A 19,225-nucleotide genomic window follows, 5' to 3' on the forward strand; every position below is an offset into this window, starting at 1 on the left:
ACTATAAGTTAGGAGAAAAGAGAATGCTTTAGACAAGTGCTGCGCTTGTTACTTGTGTTACCCCAAATTAAACCGTTTACATATATAATTCTAACAGAAATCTAAAATAGATAGTCACTATACCCAGAGAGTAGGAAATTTAAGCAACACCCAAAATAGCAGCATCTACTTATAAGCCCATGGACCCTCACAAAATAATATCTGTAATTTAAACAAGTAGCAAATGGATAATTCTCAAAACTCTTTCTTATGGTTAAAATAAGGTTGGTAAGCACTGTGTATGGCGTTGGTCTTCCGTTGCGCTGCCAGCAGCCGACGTGGCGTATAGGAGGTCTTATATATGTTAAACAAAGATTTTACCACTATTTTATTAAATGGATCTGCTACATATAATTTGTGAGGTATAGTATTGGATTTTTATTTATTTATTCTTTTTCTTGGAGGTATAAAATATTCATGTGCTAGAATTGTCAAAAGGTTTTAAGTGCATATGGTAGGGAAGGTGTGGTTATATTTTAAGCAAATTTTCTCAGTCCTGAAGGCCCAAGTAGCAACTGACCTAGTAGCATGAGCAGTAATCTGCTGCGGTGGAGGCTGACTAGACTCCAAATAAGCCTTTTAAATAAAAAGTTTCAATTAAGAGGCCAAAGAAAGCAGACATTTATTTCATGTAATTGGCAAGAGTCCATGAGCTAGTGACGTATGGGATATACAATCCTACCAGGAGGGGCAAAGTTCCCCAAACCTCAAAATGCCTATAAATACACCACTCACCACACTCACAATTCAGTTTTACAAACTTTGCCTTCTATGGAGGTGGTGAAGTAAGTTTGTGCTAAGATTTCTACGGTGATATGCGCTTCTCAGCTTTTTTGAAGCCCATTTCCTCTCAGAGTACAGTGAATGTCAGAGGGATGTGAAGGGAGTATCACCTATTGAATGCAATAGTTCTCCTCAAGGGGATCAATTTCATAGGTTCTCAGTTATCGGTCGTAGAGATTCATCTCCTACCTCCCTTTTCAGATCGACGATATACTCTCATATTCCATTACCTCTACTGATAACCGTTTCAGTACTGGTTAGCTATCTGCTATATGTGGATGGGTGTCTTTCGGTAAGTATGTTTCTATTACTTAAGACACTCTCAGCTATGGTTTGGCACTTTATGTATTTATATAAAGTTTTAAATATATGTATTGTACTTATATTTGCCATGATTCAGGTTTCAGTATATTATTTCCTTTTGCAGACTGTCAGTTTCATATCTGGGAAATGCATTTTTTATGAAAAATGTATTTCTTACCTGGGGTGTAGTCTTTTTTCAATTGACTGTCATTTGCAATTTCGTGGGCAGAATTAGGCTCACGAGGGCGCAAAATGCTAAAGTTTATTGCGTCATTCTTGGCGCGAGATTTTTTTGGCGCGAAGTTACGTTCGTTGACGCAAATTTGTAATTTCCGGCGTCTTAGTTGACGCCAGGTCCTTTCACAAGGTTGCATTCTTTTTTGCCTCCTGCCTTTTTCTATGTCAGAGGGCTAGGCTGTTTGCATTTTTTCCCCATTCCTGAAACTGCCATATAAGGAAATTGATAATTTTGCTTTATATGTTGTTTTTCTCTCTTACATTTGCAATATGTCTCAATCTGATCCTGTCTCAGAAATCACTGTTGGAACCCTGCGGCCTGATAACAGTTCTACCAAAGCTAAGTGCATTTGTTGTAAACTTGTGGAGGTTATACCTCCAGCTGTGGTTTGTAATAGTTGTCATGATAAACTTTTATATGCAGAGAATGCATCCATCAGTAGTAGTTCATTACCTGTTGCTGTTCCCTAAACATCTAATGCACAAGATTTACCTGTAAATTTAAAATAATTTATTTCTGATTCTATTTAGAAGGCTTTGTCTGCCATTCCGCCTTCTAATAAACGTAAAAGGTCTTTTAAAACTTCTCGTAAGGTTGATGAAATTTCAAATGACCGGCAACATACTGAATTATCCTTCTCTGATGAGGATCTATCTGATTCAGAAGATCCTGCCTCAGATATTGACACTGACAAATCCTCTTTATTTATTTAAATTGGAGTATATTCGTTCTTTGTTAAAAGAAGAGTTGATTACATTGGATATGGAGGAAACTAGTCCTCTTGATATTAAAACTAGTAAATGTTTAAATTCTGTTTATAAACCTCCTGTGTTTATTCAAGTTCCTGATGCTATTTCTGATATGATTTCTAAGGAATGGACTAAGCCTGGTACTACTTTTATTCCTTCTTCAAGGTTTAAAAAATTGTATCCTTTGCCAGAAGTTAGATTGGAGTTTTGGGAAAAGATCCCCAAGGTTAATGGGGCTCTCTCTACTCTTGCTAAACATACTACTATTCCTACAGAAGATAGTACTTCTTTTAAAGATCCTTTAGAGAGGAAACTTGAATCTTATCTAAGGAAAGCTTATTTATATTCAGGTCATCTTCTTAGGCCAGCAATTTCTTTGGCTGATGTTGCAGCTGCTTCAACTTTTTGGTTGGATACTTTAGTGCAACAAGTATCGGATCATGATTTGTCTAGCATTGTTAAGTTGATTCAACATGCTATTAATTTCATTTGTGATGCCATTTTTGATATTATCAAAATTGATGTTAAATCTATGTCTTTAGCTATTTTAGCTAGAAGAGCTTTGTGGCTCAAATCTTGGAATGATGATATGACTTCTAAGTCCAGATTGCTATCTCTTTCTTTCCAAGGTAATAAATTATTTGGCTCTCAGTTGGATTAAATAATTTCAACTGTTACTGCGGGGGAGTTTTTTTGCCTCAAGATAAAAAACCTAAGGGTAAATCTAAAGCTTCTAACCGTTTGTTCCTTTCGACAAAATAAGGAACAGAAACCTAATCCTTCCCCCCAAGGAATCTGCTTTCAATGGGAAGCCTTCTTCAAATTGGAATAAATCCAAGCCATTTAAGAGATCAAAACCAGCCCCCAAGTCCGCATGAAGGTGCGGCCCTCATTCCAGCTCAGCTGGTAGGGGGCAGATTAAAATTTTTCAAAGATGTTTGGATCAACTCGGTCCAAAATCATTGGATTCAGAGTATTGTCTCTCAGTGGTACAGAATAAGATTCAGAGTAAGACCGCCTGTGAGAAGATTTTTTCTCTCACGCATTCCGGTAAACCCAGTAAAGGCTCAGGCTTTCCTGAAGTGTGTTTCAGACCTGGAGTTATCAGGGGTAATCATGCCAGTTCCATTTCGGGAACAGGGTTTGGGGTTTTATTCAAATCTATTCATTGTCATAAAGAAAGAAAATTCATTCAGACCAGTTTTGGATCTAAAGATTTTGAATCAATATGTAAGAGTACCAACTTTCAAAATGGCGACTATAAGGACTATTCTGCCTTTTGTTCAGCAAGGGCATTATATGTCCACAATAGGCTTACAGGATGCATATCTTCATATTCCGATTCATTCAGATCACTATCAGTTCCTGAGATTCTCTTTTCTAGACCAGCATTACCAATTTGTTGCTCTTCCTTTTGGCCTAGCAACAGCTCCAAGAATCTTTTCAAAGGTTCTAGGTGCCCTACTCTCTGTAATAAGAGAGCGGGGTATTGCAGTATTTCCTTATTTGGACAATATCTTGGTACTCGCTCAGTCTTTACGTTCTGCAGAATCTCACACGAATCAACTAGCGTGGTTTCTTCAAAGACATGGTTGGAGGATCAATTTACCAAAAAGTTATTTGATTCCTCAGACAAGGGTAACCTTTTTAGGTTTCCAGATAGATTCAGTGTCCATGACTGTCTCTAACAGACAAGAGACGTTTGAAATTGGTTGCAGCCTGTCGGAACCTTCAGTCTCAATCATTCCCTTCAGTAGCTATGTGCATGGAAGTTTTAGGTCTCATGACTGCAGCATCTGACGCGATCCCCTTTGCTCGTTTTCATATGAGACCTCTCCAGCTTTGTATGCTGAACCAATGGTGCAGGGATTATACAAGGATATCACAATTAATATCCTTAAATCCCAATGTTCAACTTTCTCTGACTTGGTGGTTATATCACCATCGTATAATTTTAGGGGCCTCTTTCGTCCGTCCAACCTGGACTGTGATCACAACAGATGAGAGTCTCAGGTTGGGGAGCTGTTTGGGGATCTCGGACAGCACAAGGGGTTTGGAAATCTCAAGAGGCGAGAATGCCAATCAATATTTTGGATTCTCAGGGCTCTTCAGTTTTGGCCTCTGTTGAAGAGAGAACCGTTCATTTGTTTGTTTTCAGACAGACAATATCACAACTGTGGCATATGTCAATAATCAGGCTGGGACTCACAGTCCTCAAGCTATGAAAGAAGTATCTCGGATACTTGTTTGGGCGGAATCCATCTCCCGTCTAATTTCTGCGGTTCATATCCCAGGTATAGACAATTGGGAAGCGGATTACCTCAGTCGCCAGACTTTACATCCAAGAGAATGGTCTCTCCACCCAGATGTATTTTCTCAAATTGTTCAGATGTGACGGGCTTCCAGAAATAGATATGATGGCATCTCATCTAAACAAAAAACTTCCCAGGTATCTGTCCAGGTCCAGGGATCCTCAGGCGGAAGCAGTGGATGCATTGACACTTCCATGGTGTTATCAACCTGCTTCTATTTTCCTGCCTCTAGTTCTTCTTCCAAGAGTGATCTCCAAAATCATCATGGAGCAATAGTTTGTGCTGCTGGTAGCTTAGCATGGCCTCACAGGTTTTGGTATGCAGATCTTGTTCGGATGTCCAGTTGCCAACCTTGGCCACTTCCTCTAAGGCCAGACCTTCTATCTCAAGGTCCGTTTTTCCAACAGGATCTCAAATCATTAAATTTGAAGATATGGAAATTGAACGCTTAGTGCTTAGTCATAGAGTTTTCTCTGACTCAGTGATTAATACTATGTTGCAGGCTCGTAAATCTGTTTCTAGAAAGATTTATTATCGAGTTTGGAAGACTTACATTTCATGGTGTTCTTCTCATAAATTCTCTTGGCATTCTTTTAGAATTCCTAGAATTTTACAGTTTCTTCAGGATGGTTTGGATAAAGGTTTGTCCACAAGTTCATTGAAAGAACAAATCTCTGCTCTGTTTTATTTCACAGAAAGATTGCTAAACTTCCTGATATTAATTGTTTTGTGCAGGCTTTGGTTTGTATCAAGTCTGTCATTAGATCAATCTCTCCTCCTTGGAGACTTAATTTAGTTTTGAAGGCTTTACAGGTTCCTCCGTTTGAGCCTATGCATTCTTTGGACATTAAACTACTTTCTTGGAAAGTGTTGTTTCTTTTGGCCATCTCTTCTGCTAGAAGAGTTTCTGAATTATCTGCTCTTTCTTGTGAATCTCCTTTTCTGATTTTTCATCAGCATAAGGCGGATTTGAGGACTTCATTTAAATTCTTACCTAAGGTTGTGAATACTAACAACATTAATAGAGAAATTGTTGTCCCTTCCTTGTGTCCTAATTCTAAGAATTCTTTGGAGAGATCCTTACATTCTTTGGATGTGGTAAGAGCTTTGAAATATTATGTTGAAGCTACTAAAGATTTCAGGAAGACTTCTAGTCTATTTGTTATATTTTCTGGTTCTAGGAAAGGTCAGAAGGCTTCTGCTTTTTCCTTGGCTTCGTGGTTAAAGCTTTTGATTCATCAAGCTTATTTGGAGTCGGGTTAAGCCCCGCCTCAGAGAATTACAGCTCGTTCTACTAGATCAGTCTCCATTTTGTGGGCTTTTAAGAATGAAGCTTCAGTTGATCAGATTTGCAAAGCAGCAACTTGGTCTTCTTTGCATACATTTACTAAATTCTACCGTTTTGATGTATTTGCTTCTTCGGAAGCAGTTTTTGGTAGAAAACGTCTTCAGGCAGCTGTTTCAGTTTGATTCTTCTGCTTATATTTTAAGTTTTTCTTTTCATTTATGAGAATAAACTTATATTTTGGGTTGTGGATTAATTTTTTTTTTTTTAAAAATGGCCGTTTTTAATTTTATCCCTCCTTCTCTAGTGACTCTTGCGTGGAGTTCCACATCTTGGGTATTGCTATCCCATACGTCACTAGCTCATGGACTCTTGCCAATTACATGAAAGAAAACATTATCAGGTAAGTTCTTACATAAATTAATTCATTTCTTTCATATTGGCAAGAGTCCATGAGGTACACCCTTTTTATGGTGGTTATGATTTTTTGTATAAAAGCACAATTATTTCCAAATTCCTTTGTTGATGCTTTTTACTCTATCACCCCACTACTTGGCTATTCGTTAAACTGAATTGTGGGTGTGGTGAGGGGTGTATTTATATGCATTTTGAGGTTTGGGAAACTTTGCCCCTCCTGGTAGGATTGTATATCCCATACGTCACTAGCTCATGGACTCTTGCCAATATTTAAGAAATTAATTTATCAGGTAAGTTCTTACATAAATTATGTTTTTTTGACCGTTCCTAGTAGCGACAATGTAATATTTCAATGCCCTAACAATTTATGCATATCTCTCTGAAGCATTCTTGGGATTAGGACACAAAGAAGGAACAATCTCTCTGCTAAATTGTCTGAAGAAACAACCTTAGTCAAAAATTCAAAAGTAGTCCGAAAAACTGCCTTATCCTGATGAAAAAATCAGATAAGGTGGATCAGAAGAGCAGATAATTTAGAAACTCTTCTAGCAGAAGAGATAGCCCAAAGAAATAACATTTTCCGAGAAATCAGTTTAATATCCACCCTATGCATAAGTTCAAAAAGTGGAGCCTGCAAAACCCTTATCAATTTAAGGTTCCATTGAGAAGAAATTGGCTTGATTAATACGAACCAAAGTCTGAACAAAACCATGAATATCAGGAAGATTAGCAACATTCATATTGAACAAAACTGAAAGAGCAGAAATCTGCCCCTTCAGAGAACTGACAGATAGACCCTTATCTAGACCATCCTGTGAGAACTGCAAAATCCTAAGAATTCTAAAAGAATGCCAGGAAAAAAACATGGTCTATAGAACAAGAAATAAAGGCCTTGTGATAGATTCTCCTAGTTACAGGTCTACAAGCTTGAATTTAGGTTTCAATCACAGAATCAGAGAGACCTCTATGACTAAGGATTAACTGTTCAATTTCCATGCCATCAAGTTCAGAGACTTGAGACAGAAGGTCTGACCGCAGAGATCGAGGCCAAGGAGGACAGCTGGACATTTTAACTAGATCTGCATACAAAATCCTGTGAGGCCAAGCTGGGGCAATCAGGATTACTACAGATTTCTCTAGGCTTATTTTGGAAATCACTCTGGGTAGAAGTACCAGAAAAGGAAACTGAAATGACCAAGGAACTACTAGAGCATCCACTAACTCTGCTCGAGGATCCCTGGACCTCTCAAAGTACCTGGGAAGTTTGTTGTTCAAACAAGACGTCATCAGATTTATCTCTGGGGGACCCCAAAGACTCACAATCTGATTGAACACATCCTGGTGAAGAGACTACTCCCCTGAATGTAAAGATCGACAACTGAGGAGGTCTGCTTCCATGTTCACCCCTGGAATATGAATTGCAGAGACTAGATAGGAATTGATATCTGCCCATGAGAGAAATCAAGACACCTCCCTCATGGCTAGGGAAGTTGCGTTCCCCCCTGATGGTTGACATAAGCAACTGCTGTGACATTGTCTGTTGAAGAGAGTCTCATCTCTGTTCCCAGACAGAGGCCAAGTTTGAAGCACCCTGAAAATTACACACAGTTCTAAAAAATTTATATGTAAACCTCACCTCCTGAGGATCCCAAACTCCCTGTGCTCTCAAAGACCCAACCTGTGAGACTCGCATCTGTAGTGATCACAGTCCAGGTAGGATGAGAAAAAGAAGTCCCCTGAATAATAAACAAATGATCAAGTCAGAGACTGCCCTGTACTGGGGTCCAAAAATATCTTTTGAGACAGTTGAGTATAATCTCTGCACCATCGATGAAGCATACAAGCTTAAGAGATCTCGTGTGAAAACAAGCAAATGGAATTGCATCAGAAGCTTCAATTATAAGACCTAGAACTTCCATACAAAGAGCAACCGAGGGAAAAGAGACTGAAGGTTCAGACAGGCTGACACCAATCTTAACCTTCTCTGCTCTGTTAGAGAAAGACTCATGGAGACTGAATCTATTTGAAAATCCAAAATAGTTACTTTTGTTTGAGGAATCAAAGAATTTTTTTAAAATATTGAACCTCCAACCATGTTTTGAAGAAACAGTGTTGGTTGGTGTGAGATTCTGGTAAAGGTAAAAGATGGAGCTTGAACAAAGATGTCATCCAGGTATTAAAACACACATACCATAATTTCTGATTACAGACAAAAGGGCTCCCAGAACCTTTGTGAATATTCTTGGAACTGTAGCCAGACCAAATACCATCCTCTGTTCCTGCGAACAGGATCTGGAAAAAAAGCTTTAACTTTTAAAGGATTCCTTGGAACATTTCACAGAAAAAAAACAAAAATACTTCCTATGGGAGGCCTTGTCCTGAAACCTATTCGATATCCCTGAGAAACTATATTCCGAACCAGGGATCTGGAACCGACTGAAACCAAGTCCCCTAAAAGAGGCTTAACTTGCCCCCTACCCCTGGATCGGGGGCTGTAGCTTCATGAAGTTTTGGTAGTAAGTATAGATTTCTTACCCCGCTTTGACTTGTCCCAGTTAGTACTAGGGTCTCCAGACTGAGCCAGAGGTGCCATGCTTCTGAGCAGACAAGTCAAACTTTTGTTCCATGTTCTGACAAAAGGAAAGTCTAGACAACCAGTAAGTTGAAGCAGCAGTCACGTCAGCAATAGAAATAGCTGGCCTGAGCAAAAACCCTACTTGTAATAAGGCCCTTCTATGAAAATAGTCTAATTTTCTATTTAAAGGGTCATTAAAAACAGAATTTATGTTTACCTGATAAATTACTTTCTCCAACGGTGTGTCCGGTCCACGGCGTCATCCTTACTTGTGGGATATTCTCTTCCCCAACAGGAGCCCAGCAAAGCTGGTCACATGATCCCTCCTAGGCTCCGCCTACCCCAGTCATTCGACCGACGTTAAGGAGGAATATTTGCATAGGAGAAACCATATGGTACCGTGGTGACTGTAGTTAAAGAAAATAAATTATCAGACCTGATTAAAAAAACCAGGGCGGGCCGTGGACCGGACACACCGTTGGAGAATGTAATTTATCAGTTAAACATAAATTCTGTTTTCTCCAACATAGGTGTGTCCGGTCCACGGCGTCATCCTTACTTGTGGGAACCAATACCAAAGCTTTAGGACACGGATGAAGGGAGGGAGCAAATCAGGTCACCTAAATGGAAGGCACCACGGTTTGCAAAACCTTTCTCCCAAAAATAGCCTCAGAAGAAGCAAAAGTATCAAACTTGTAAAATTTGGTAAAAGTGTGCAGTGAAGACCAAGTCGCTGCCCTACATATCTGATCAACAGAAGCCTCGTTCTTGAAGGCCCATGTGGAAGCCACAGCCCTAGTGGAATGAGCTGTGATTCTTTCGGGAGGCTGCCGTCCGGCAGTCTCGTAAGCCAATCTGATGATGCTTTTAATCCAAAAAGAGAGAGAGGTAGAAGTTGCTTTTTGACCTCTCCTTTTACCGGAATAAACAACAAACAAGGAAGATGTTTGTCTAAAATCCTTTGTAGCATCTAAATAGAATTTTAGAGCGCGAACAACATCCAAATTGTGCAACAAACGTTCCTTCTTTGAAACTGGTTTCGGACACAGAGAAGGAACGATAATCTCCTGGTTAATGTTTTTGTTAGAAACAACTTTTGGAAGAAAACCAGGTTTAGTACGTAAAACCACCTTATCTGCATGGAACACCAGATAAGGAGGAGAACACTGCAGAGCAGATAATTCTGAAACTCTTCTAGCAGAAGAGATTGCAACTAAAAACAAAACTTTCCAAGATAATAACTTAATATCAACGGAATGTAAGGGTTCAAACGGAACCCCCTGAAGAACTGAAAGAACTAAATTGAGACTCCAAGGAGGAGTCAAAGGTTTGTAAACAGGCTTAATTCTAACCAGAGCCTGAACAAAAGCTTGAACATCTGGCGCAGCTGCCAGCTTTTTGTGAAGTAACACAGACAAGGCAGAAATCTGTCCCTTCAGGGAACTTGCAGATAATCCTTTTTCCAATCCTTCTTGAAGGAAGGATAGAATCTTAGGAATCTTAACCTTGTCCCAAGGGAATCCTTTAGATTCACACCAACAGATATATTTTTTCCAAATTTTGTGGTAAATCTTTCTAGTTACAGGCTTACTGGCCTGAACAAGAGTATCAATAACAGAATCTGAGAACCCTCGCTTCGATAAGATCAAGCGTTCAATCTCCAAGCAGTCAGCTGGAGTGAAACCAGGTTCGGATGTTCGAACGGACCCTGAACAAGAAGGTCTCGTCTCAAAGGTAGCTTCCAAGGTGGAGCCGATGACATATTCACCAGATCTGCATACCAAGTCCTGCGTGGCCATGCAGGAGCTATCAAGATCACCGACGCCCTCTCCTGATAGATCCTGGCTACCAGCCTGGGGATGAGAGGAAACGGCGGGAACACATAAGCTAGTTTGAAGGTCCAAGGTGCTACTAGTGCATCCACTAGAGCCGCCTTGGGATCCCTGGATCTGGACCCGTAGCAAGGAACTTTGAAGTTCTGACGAGAGGCCATCAGATCCATGTCTGGAATGCCCCACAGCTGAGTGACTTGGGCAAAGATTTCCGGATGGAGTTCCCACTCCCCCGGATGCAATGTCTGACGACTCAGAAAATCCGCTTCCCAATTTTCCACTCCTGGGATGTGGATAGCGGACAGGTGGCAGGAGTGAGACTCCGCCCAAAGAATGATTTTGGTCACTTCTTCCATCGCTAGGGAACTCCTTGTTCCCCCCTAATGGTTGATGTACGCAACAGTTGTCATGTTGTCTGATTGAAACCGTATGAACTTGGCCCTCGCTAGCTGAGGCCAAGCCTTGAGAGCATTGAATATCGCTCTCAGTTCCAGAATATTTATCGGTAGAAGAGATTCTTCCCGAGACCAAAGACCCTGAGCTTTCAGGGATCCCCAGACCGCGCCCCAGCCCATCAGACTGGCGTCGGTCGTGACAATGACCCACTCTGGTCTGCGGAATGTCATCCCTCGTGACAGGTTGTCCAGGGACAGCCACCAACGGAGTGAGTCTCTGGTCCTCTGATTTACTTGTATCTTCGGAGACAAGTCTGTATAATCCCCATTCCACTGACTGAGCATGCACAGTTGTAATGGTCTTAGATGAATGCGCGCAAAAGGAACTATGTCCATTGCCGCTACCATCAACCCGATCACTTCCATGCACTGAGCTATGGAAGGAAGAGGAACGGAATGAAGTATCCGACAAGAGTCTAGAAGTTTTGTTTTTCTGGCCTCTGTCAGAAATATCCTCATTTCTAAGGAGTCTATTATTGTTCCCAAGAAGGGAACCCTTGTTGACGGAGATAGAGAACTCTTTTCCACGTTCACTTTCCATCCGTGAGATCTGAGAAAGGCCAGGACTATGTCCGTGTGAGCCTTTGCTTGAGGGAGGGACGACGCTTGAATCAGAATGTCGTCCAAGTAAGGTACTACAGCAATGCCCCTTGGTCTTAGCACAGCTAGAAGGGACCCTAGTACCTTTGTGAAAATCCTTGGAGCAGTGGCTAATCCGAAAGGAAGCGCCACGAACTGGAAATGCTTGTCCAGGAATGCGAACCTTAGGAACCGATGATGTTCCTTGTGGATAGGAATATGTAGATACGCATCCTTTAAATCCACCGTGGTCATGAATTGACCTTCCTGGATGGAAGGAAGAATAGTTCGAATGGTTTCCATCTTGAACGATGGAACCTTGAGAAACTTGTTTAAGATCTTGAGATCTAAGATTGGTCTGAACGTTCCCTCTTTTTTGGGAACTATGAACAGATTGGAGTAGAACCCCATCCCTTGTTCTCTTAATGGAACAGGATGAATCACTCCCATTTTTAACAGGTCTTCTACACAATGTAAGAATGCCTGTCTTTTTATGTGGTCTGAAGACAACTGAGACCTGTGGAACCTCCCCCTTGGGGGAAGCCCCTTGAATTCCAGAAGATAACCTTGGGAGACTATTTCTAGCGCCCAAGGATCCAGAACATCTCTTGCCCAAGCCTGAGCGAAGAGAGAGAGTCTGCCCCCCACCAGATCCGGTCCCGGATCGGGGGCCAACATTTCATGCTGTCTTGGTAGCAGTGGCAGGTTTCTTGGCCTGCTTTCCCTTGTTCCAGCCTTGCATTGGTCTCCAAGCTGGCTTGGCTTGAGAAGTATTACCCTCTTGCTTAGAGGACGTAGCACTTTGGGCTGGTCCGTTTCTACGAAAGGGACGAAAATTAGGTTTATTTTTTGCCTTGAAAGGCCGATCCTGAGGAAGGGCGTGGCCCTTACCCCCAGTGATATCAGAGATAATCTCTTTCAAGTCAGGGCCAAACAGCGTTTTCCCCTTGAAAGGAATGTTAAGTAGCTTGTTCTTGGAAGACGCATCAGCCGACCAAGATTTCAACCAAAGCGCTCTGCGCGCCACAATAGCAAACCCAGAATTCTTAGCCGCTAACCTAGCCAATTGCAAAGTGGCGTCTAGGGTAAAAGAATTAGCCAATTTGAGAGCATTGATTCTGTCCATAATCTCCTCATAAGGAGGAGAATCACTATCGACCGCCTTTATCAGCTCATCGAACCAGAAACATGCGGCTGTAGCGACAGGGACAACGCATGAAATTGGTTGTAGAAGGTAACCCTGCTGAACAAACATCTTTTTAAGCAAACCTTCTAATTTTTTATCCATAGGATCTTTGAAAGCACAACTATCCTCTATGGGTATAGTGGTGCGTTTGTTTAAAGTGGAAACCGCTCCCTCGACCTTGGGGACTGTCTGCCATAAGTCCTTTCTGGGGTCGACCATAGGAAACAATTTTTTAAATATGGGGGGAGGGACGAAAGGAATACCGGGCCTTTCCCATTCTTTATTAACAATGTCCGCCACCCGCTTGGGTATAGGAAAAGCTTCTGGGAGCCCCGGCACCTCTAGGAACTTGTCCATTTTACATAGTTTCTCTGGGATGACCAACTTGTCACAATCATCCAGAGTGGATAATACCTCCTTAAGCAGAATGCGGAGATGTTCCAACTTAAATTTAAATGTAATCACATCAGGTTCAGCTTGTTGAGAAATGTTCCCTGAATCAGTAATTTCTCCCTCAGACAAAACCTCCCTGGCCCCATCAGACTGGGTTAGGGGCCCTTCAGAAACATTATTATCAGCGTCGTCATGCTCTTCAGTATCTAAAACAGAGCAGTCGCGCTTACGCTGATAAGTGTTCATTTTGGCTAAAATGTTTTTGACAGAATTATCCATTACAGCCGTTAATTGTTGCATAGTAAGGAGTATTGGCGCGCTAGATGTACTAGGGGCCTCCTGAGTGGGCAAGACTCGTGTAGACGAAGGAGGGAATGATGCAGTACCATGCTTACTCCCCTCACTTGAGGAATCATCTTGGGCATCATTGTCATTGTCACATAAATCACATTTATTTAAATGAATAGGAATTCTGGCTTCCCCACATTCAGAACACAGTCTATCTGGTAGTTCAGACATGTTAAACAGGCATAAACTTGATAACAAAGTACAAAAAACGTTTTAAAATAAAACCGTTACTGTCACTTTAAATTTTAAACTGAACACACTTTATTACTGCAATTGCGAAAAAACATGAAGGAATTGTTCAAAATTCACCAAATTTTCACCACAGTGTCTTAAAGCCTTAAAAGTATTGCACACCAAATTTGGAAGCTTTAACCCTTAAAATAACGGAACCGGAGCCGTTTAGAACTTTAACCCCTTTACAGTCCCTGGTATCTGCTTTGCTGAGACCCAACCAAGCCCAAAGGGGAATACGATACCAAATGACGCCTTCAGAAAGTCTTTCTAAGTATCAGAGCTCCTCTCACATGCGACTGCATGCCATGCCTCTCAAAAACAAGTGCGCAACACCGGCGCGAAAATGAGGCTCTGCCTATGCTTTGGGAAAGTCCCTAAAGAATAAGGTGTCTAAAACAGTGCCTGCCGATATTATTATATCAAAATACCCAAATAAAATGATTCCTCAAGGCTAAATATGTGTTAATAATGAATCGATTTAGCCCAAAAAAAGTCTACAGTCTTAATAAGCCCTTGTGAAGCCCTTATTTACGATCGTAATAAACATGGCTTACCGGATCCCATAGGGAAAATGACAGCTTCCAGCATTACATCGTCTTGTTAGAATGTGTCATACCTCAAGCAGCAAGAGACTGCTCACTGTTCCCCCAACTGAAGTTAATTGCTCTCAACAGTCCTGTGTGGAACAGCCATGGATTTTAGTGACGGTTGCTAAAATCATTTTCCTCATACAAACAGAAATCTTCATCTCTTTTCTGTTTCTGAGTAAATAGTACATACCAGCACTATTTCAAAATAACAAACTCTTGATTGAATAATAAAAACTACAGTTAAACACTAAAAAACTCTAAGCCATCTCCGTGGAGATGTTGCCTGTACAACGGCAAAGAGAATGACTGGGGTAGGCGGAGCCTAGGAGGGATCATGTGACCAGCTTTGCTGGGCTCCTGTTGGGGAAGAGAATATCCCACAAGTAAGGATGACGCCGTGGACCGGACACACCTATGTTGGAGAAAGAAGAACTATCTTCCAAAGGAATAGTAGTGCGTTTAGCCAGAGTGGAAATGGCCTCATTCACCTTGGGAACATTTTCACACAAATCAACATTAGCAGCAGGTAAAGGAAATAACTGTTTAAACCTTGCAGAAAGAGTAAATGAATTACCAGGCTCAGACCATTCCCTAGAAATCATGTCAGAGACGGCATCAGGAATAGAGAAAACCTCAGGGAGATTAACAACAGTTTAAAAAACTGAATGTAAACGATTACAAGGATTATCAGAGACTTTAGGATCCTTTAACCCTAAAGTAATTAAGACCTTTAAAAAAAATAATAAAAAAAAAAAAAAAAAAAGAGAATGAATATCTTCAATTTTAAACAAAAAAGAGGAAATCTGAGGTTCAACATCAATTGAAGATTCCTCATCACCAGAGAAAACTTCACCATCTGAAGATAAAACAGTATCCCTGGCTTCAGGGCACATAGAACTAGAAGGTAAAATCTGACCTGACCTTTTACGCTTGTTTGAATGTGGGAGAGCAGCCAGTGCTTTAGAAACTACAGCCTTGATAAAAAAAAAAAAATCACACTAGATTCCAGTAGATAAGTCCATCCTAGACAGTGTGAGCATGATGCTAAGTATCTAAATAAGTAACTGCATCTACAACCCAGAGGCTGGTGGAAAAGTCCACAATTTACCTGGAAGGCCTGTGACATTTCTCACTGGGAAAAGACCATTTCACTGCCTGGCTGAGAGGAACAGGGACTCAAATCGTTAGATTATCACCTAATGCCTCATCAAAGAGGCCAAAGAAAATGACTGAGGATCATGGGAAGTGGTAGGGATTTAAAGCTCTGGTTTGTTGGGCTGTCTTTTGCCACCTCCTAAAGGAGGGGAATTCCCACGTGATGACTCATGGACTCTCACCATCTGGTGGAAGAAATATAAATTTCTTTGTGCTTGAAGCCAAAGCACATTCATGATCTTAATAGGGACTTTCTTAGTTATTCAGAGCAAAATGTCACCAACATAGAATATACAATCACTATAAAAGCACCCAATCATAATTATACATGGTTTAAATAATTTATATTACAATATTTATAAAATGTATTTTCACAAATTAGTTTTTCAGTTTGATGAATTTATGGGGCTAGACTACAAGTGGAGCACAATTAATAGTGCAGGGGTGTTATTTTTTGTGAAACCTTGCGCAAAAAAAGCATAATTTGGTATTACAAGTGGATCAAAGAATTTTAAAGGGACACTCAAGTCAAAATCAAACTTTCATGATTCAAATAGAGAACACAAGTTCAAACAACTTTCAAATTCATTTATCTAAAATGTGCACAGTCTATATATACACACACTGAGGCACAAGATCCTACTGAACATGTGCAAGATTCACAGACTATACGTACAGTATATGCATTTTGTGATTGTCACATGATGCGGTGGGAGGGAAAATAGAACAAATTAAAAAATGTGTCAAAGAAATCTACTGCTCATTTAAAATTAAAACAAAGTGATTTTGCATTGTCTTTTTATTATGCATTTACTGATTATGCTATTCTACTGTGTTTGGTGGTCCTTTAACAAGGTCAAAAATTTTTGTAGGGCGCAGTCTAATTATATCACACTGTGAACATATCCTCAATACCAGAATACACTATGGCTTTCTCTTTTAAAGACTGGTATCAATTTCTTTAAACAAGTATCAAATATACAGACCGTATCTTTAACAGCCATGAAGCAGTGACAGATCCATCGCCTTGTTGTTCCATCTCGGCAGATATAAGAGAATGCTCTGTCAAAGTTTCGATCAGGTGCACAGAATGATACTTTTTCTATTGTTTGGTCTACAAGCAGGTCCTGCAGAATAACAGAAAAATAATTAGCATAACAACACAAATCAGCACTTTGGGAAAGATACAGGAAACATGCAGTGAAATCAAAATAAATAATAGTAGTACCCCAAATGTTTCAAAATTCTCCAGAGCCTTACAGAGTGAATGGTAAAATAAAAATTCTGTCCTTTTGGAAACCCCAGGGAGATCGAAACCAAGGAACACAAAATAAAGGGACTAGACGCACCTTCATACCTCACCACTGCAGTGCAAATGTGGGATTCAGCACGCAGAAAGGACTAGTAAAGGTCTATAGATTGGGTGAACATATTAAATATAAAAGGAGGCCTCTCCTCTCTCACAGTACTCTTGCACGCTACTCGGCTGGTTTTAATGACCAACCAGCTCAAATTTAAGCCAATAGTAAGCTAAAATGTAAAAAAAAAAAAAAATCAAATTACCATTAAATTCATTTATGTTAAAATTATACAATGTTGTGTTTTGAATAGCTTAAGTAACATTTAAAAATAAACATTCTTTGAGAAGCGAGGTGGAGCTTGGGTTCCCAACTGTTGAAGTCAATTTCAACACATAAGTGCATTCTTAATTGCACTACTTTTGTCAAGACATGATAGGTCATAAACTGAAAGACAGATTGGGGAAAGGACTTCTCATTAAAACGGTGGCAGGTCGTGATTTACACTACCAAACTTATGGTACACCTTTATGAGATATAGTACAGGTTACTAACCAGGAGGCACCTGGTTGCATAAAATAAATGGTCCCTACCTGTTCCCTGGTCCTTTGAGGGTTGTGTGTGTGTGTGTAGGATGGGACTCCCCAACAAATCTGGTGGCACGCCAAGGTGTGTAGAATCTTTGGTCCAAAACTATATAATCTCCTGGAACTCCCCAAGCAAGCTAAGATCTAAGTCTGTATTAATGCACATTGGGTTTTAACCAAAACAAAGATTATGTCACCCCAGATACTATTATTAAAGGGAGATGAAACCAAAAATGAAATTGCATGCTCTATTTGAATCATGAAACAAACAAACAACTTTCCAATTTACTTTTATCTACTTCATTCTCTTGGCATCCTTTGTTTAAAATCATACCGAAGAAGGCTCAGGAGTTGGACAATAGCTTCTGATTGATGGGTGCACATATATGCCTCGTCATTGGCTTACCAATGTGTTCAGCTAGCCCCCAGTAGTGCATTGGTGCTCTTTTAATAAAAAAGACAGCAAGAGAATGCAGTAAAATTGATAATAGAAGTAAATAGGAAAGTTGTTTACAAAATGTATGCTCTATCTGAATCGTGAAAGATAAATTTGGGGTATTATGTCCCTTTAATCTATGTTTTCATGGCCACCATTTTTTTTTTTTGCCAAATATCTAAAGGAGAATGGAGGAATATGTTTATCGATCTGTATTGTGCAATATGGGAGCCATTGGATTCTCTGGACTCCAATGTGGCCCTGGCATTGTAATTAATGTTATGAAATATTATGTGCATAGTATGTGAAAGGCAGGCTTAAACCCAGCCTCTGCATTATTTTATTCCTTCTTCCCCACCCTGACTGATGGCTGTTTAATTAGCAGGCTGACCCCCCCCCACACTTTTTTTTTTTTTTAACGAGTGTTTTAACCACACTTTAGACATTTGGTAGGTTAAGTAATAGCAAAGATATCTGTCTAACCTCTGGAAAGGGATCTCCCCTGGTAAGTACTGGATAGGCTAAGCCAAGATAATGTTATAATCTTGCAAAGTATTACACTGCCCAACCCATTTACTTTATAATGGAACCCATATAGCAACAGTTTCTATGGAGACCACTCCTGGACTCCATAGAAGTGCTTGAATGTCCCTATGGGGATTAAAATAATTTTTTCAAATTTTTTCAAATGTTATTTTATACATGTAGAGTAAGGAGATCCCTTTTAAATGAATATATTTTGTAGTTCATTGTCCACAACAGTGTGTATTATATTGTGTATTAGAAACAGAATTAGCATCTTTGAGTAACTTTACCTTTTTTCTTGCTTACACGAATAATATTCGCGTAATGTGAGGATATAATTAATATATGCATGTAACTATTATTGTTGAAAAGCAACTCAAAAGACCAATAATGCTTTATATGCAATTTTATAATATTACAGACAACACTCAAAGTTGGTAATTCAATGGTTAAAATCCCACAAGTGGTTCCAAATTGAGCAATTAACGTCTAAGCAAATGAGATCCCAGCAATTCCTAAAAGCCATTTTGGCTATCATGTATTTAAGGAGGGCAGTTTCAATACTATTTTGTGTCTATGAATAAGGCCAGGGGGGCCGAAACGCGTAAGACAGCTATGGGAATGAGCCGAGATTGACGTATGGATTTTAAGCATTTTTTTGTACTAATACAATTTGACTTTTTAACCTAAGCGCTACGTGTCTGACTCGCTGGTGTTCTATTGTTTTTTAAGTTCATTAAAATAATATTTGCCATAGTAGTCTATAAAGCAGATCTCCAAATATACCGATTATAATTGTTTTAACTTAAGGCAGAGGGAGACCGACCTCGATATGGTGACGTAATACATTAGCTTTATATTAGTAGAATTAAATATTAACTTTATTAGAAATCTCTCTCTCTCTCT

The 19,225-nt window shown here is 40.0% G+C and overlaps 1 protein-coding gene across 6 annotated transcripts in view; it reads right to left on the minus strand.

Moving 5' to 3' along the window:
• Window positions 1–19,225, minus strand: part of NUMB (NUMB endocytic adaptor protein) — a 498,823-nt gene that overhangs the window by 160,241 nt on the left and 319,357 nt on the right. For all 6 annotated transcript variants that reach the window (XM_053697790.1, XM_053697791.1, XM_053697786.1 and 3 more), the window contains one exon: window positions 16,460–16,600. In XM_053697790.1, the coding sequence (XP_053553765.1) occupies window positions 16,460–16,600 (141 nt within the window). The remainder of the gene's footprint in view (window positions 1–16,459; window positions 16,601–19,225) is intronic.

The sequence above is a fragment of the Bombina bombina genome, chromosome 1 (assembly GCF_027579735.1).
Source record: "Bombina bombina isolate aBomBom1 chromosome 1, aBomBom1.pri, whole genome shotgun sequence".
Taxonomy (NCBI): Eukaryota; Metazoa; Chordata; class Amphibia; order Anura; family Bombinatoridae; genus Bombina; species Bombina bombina.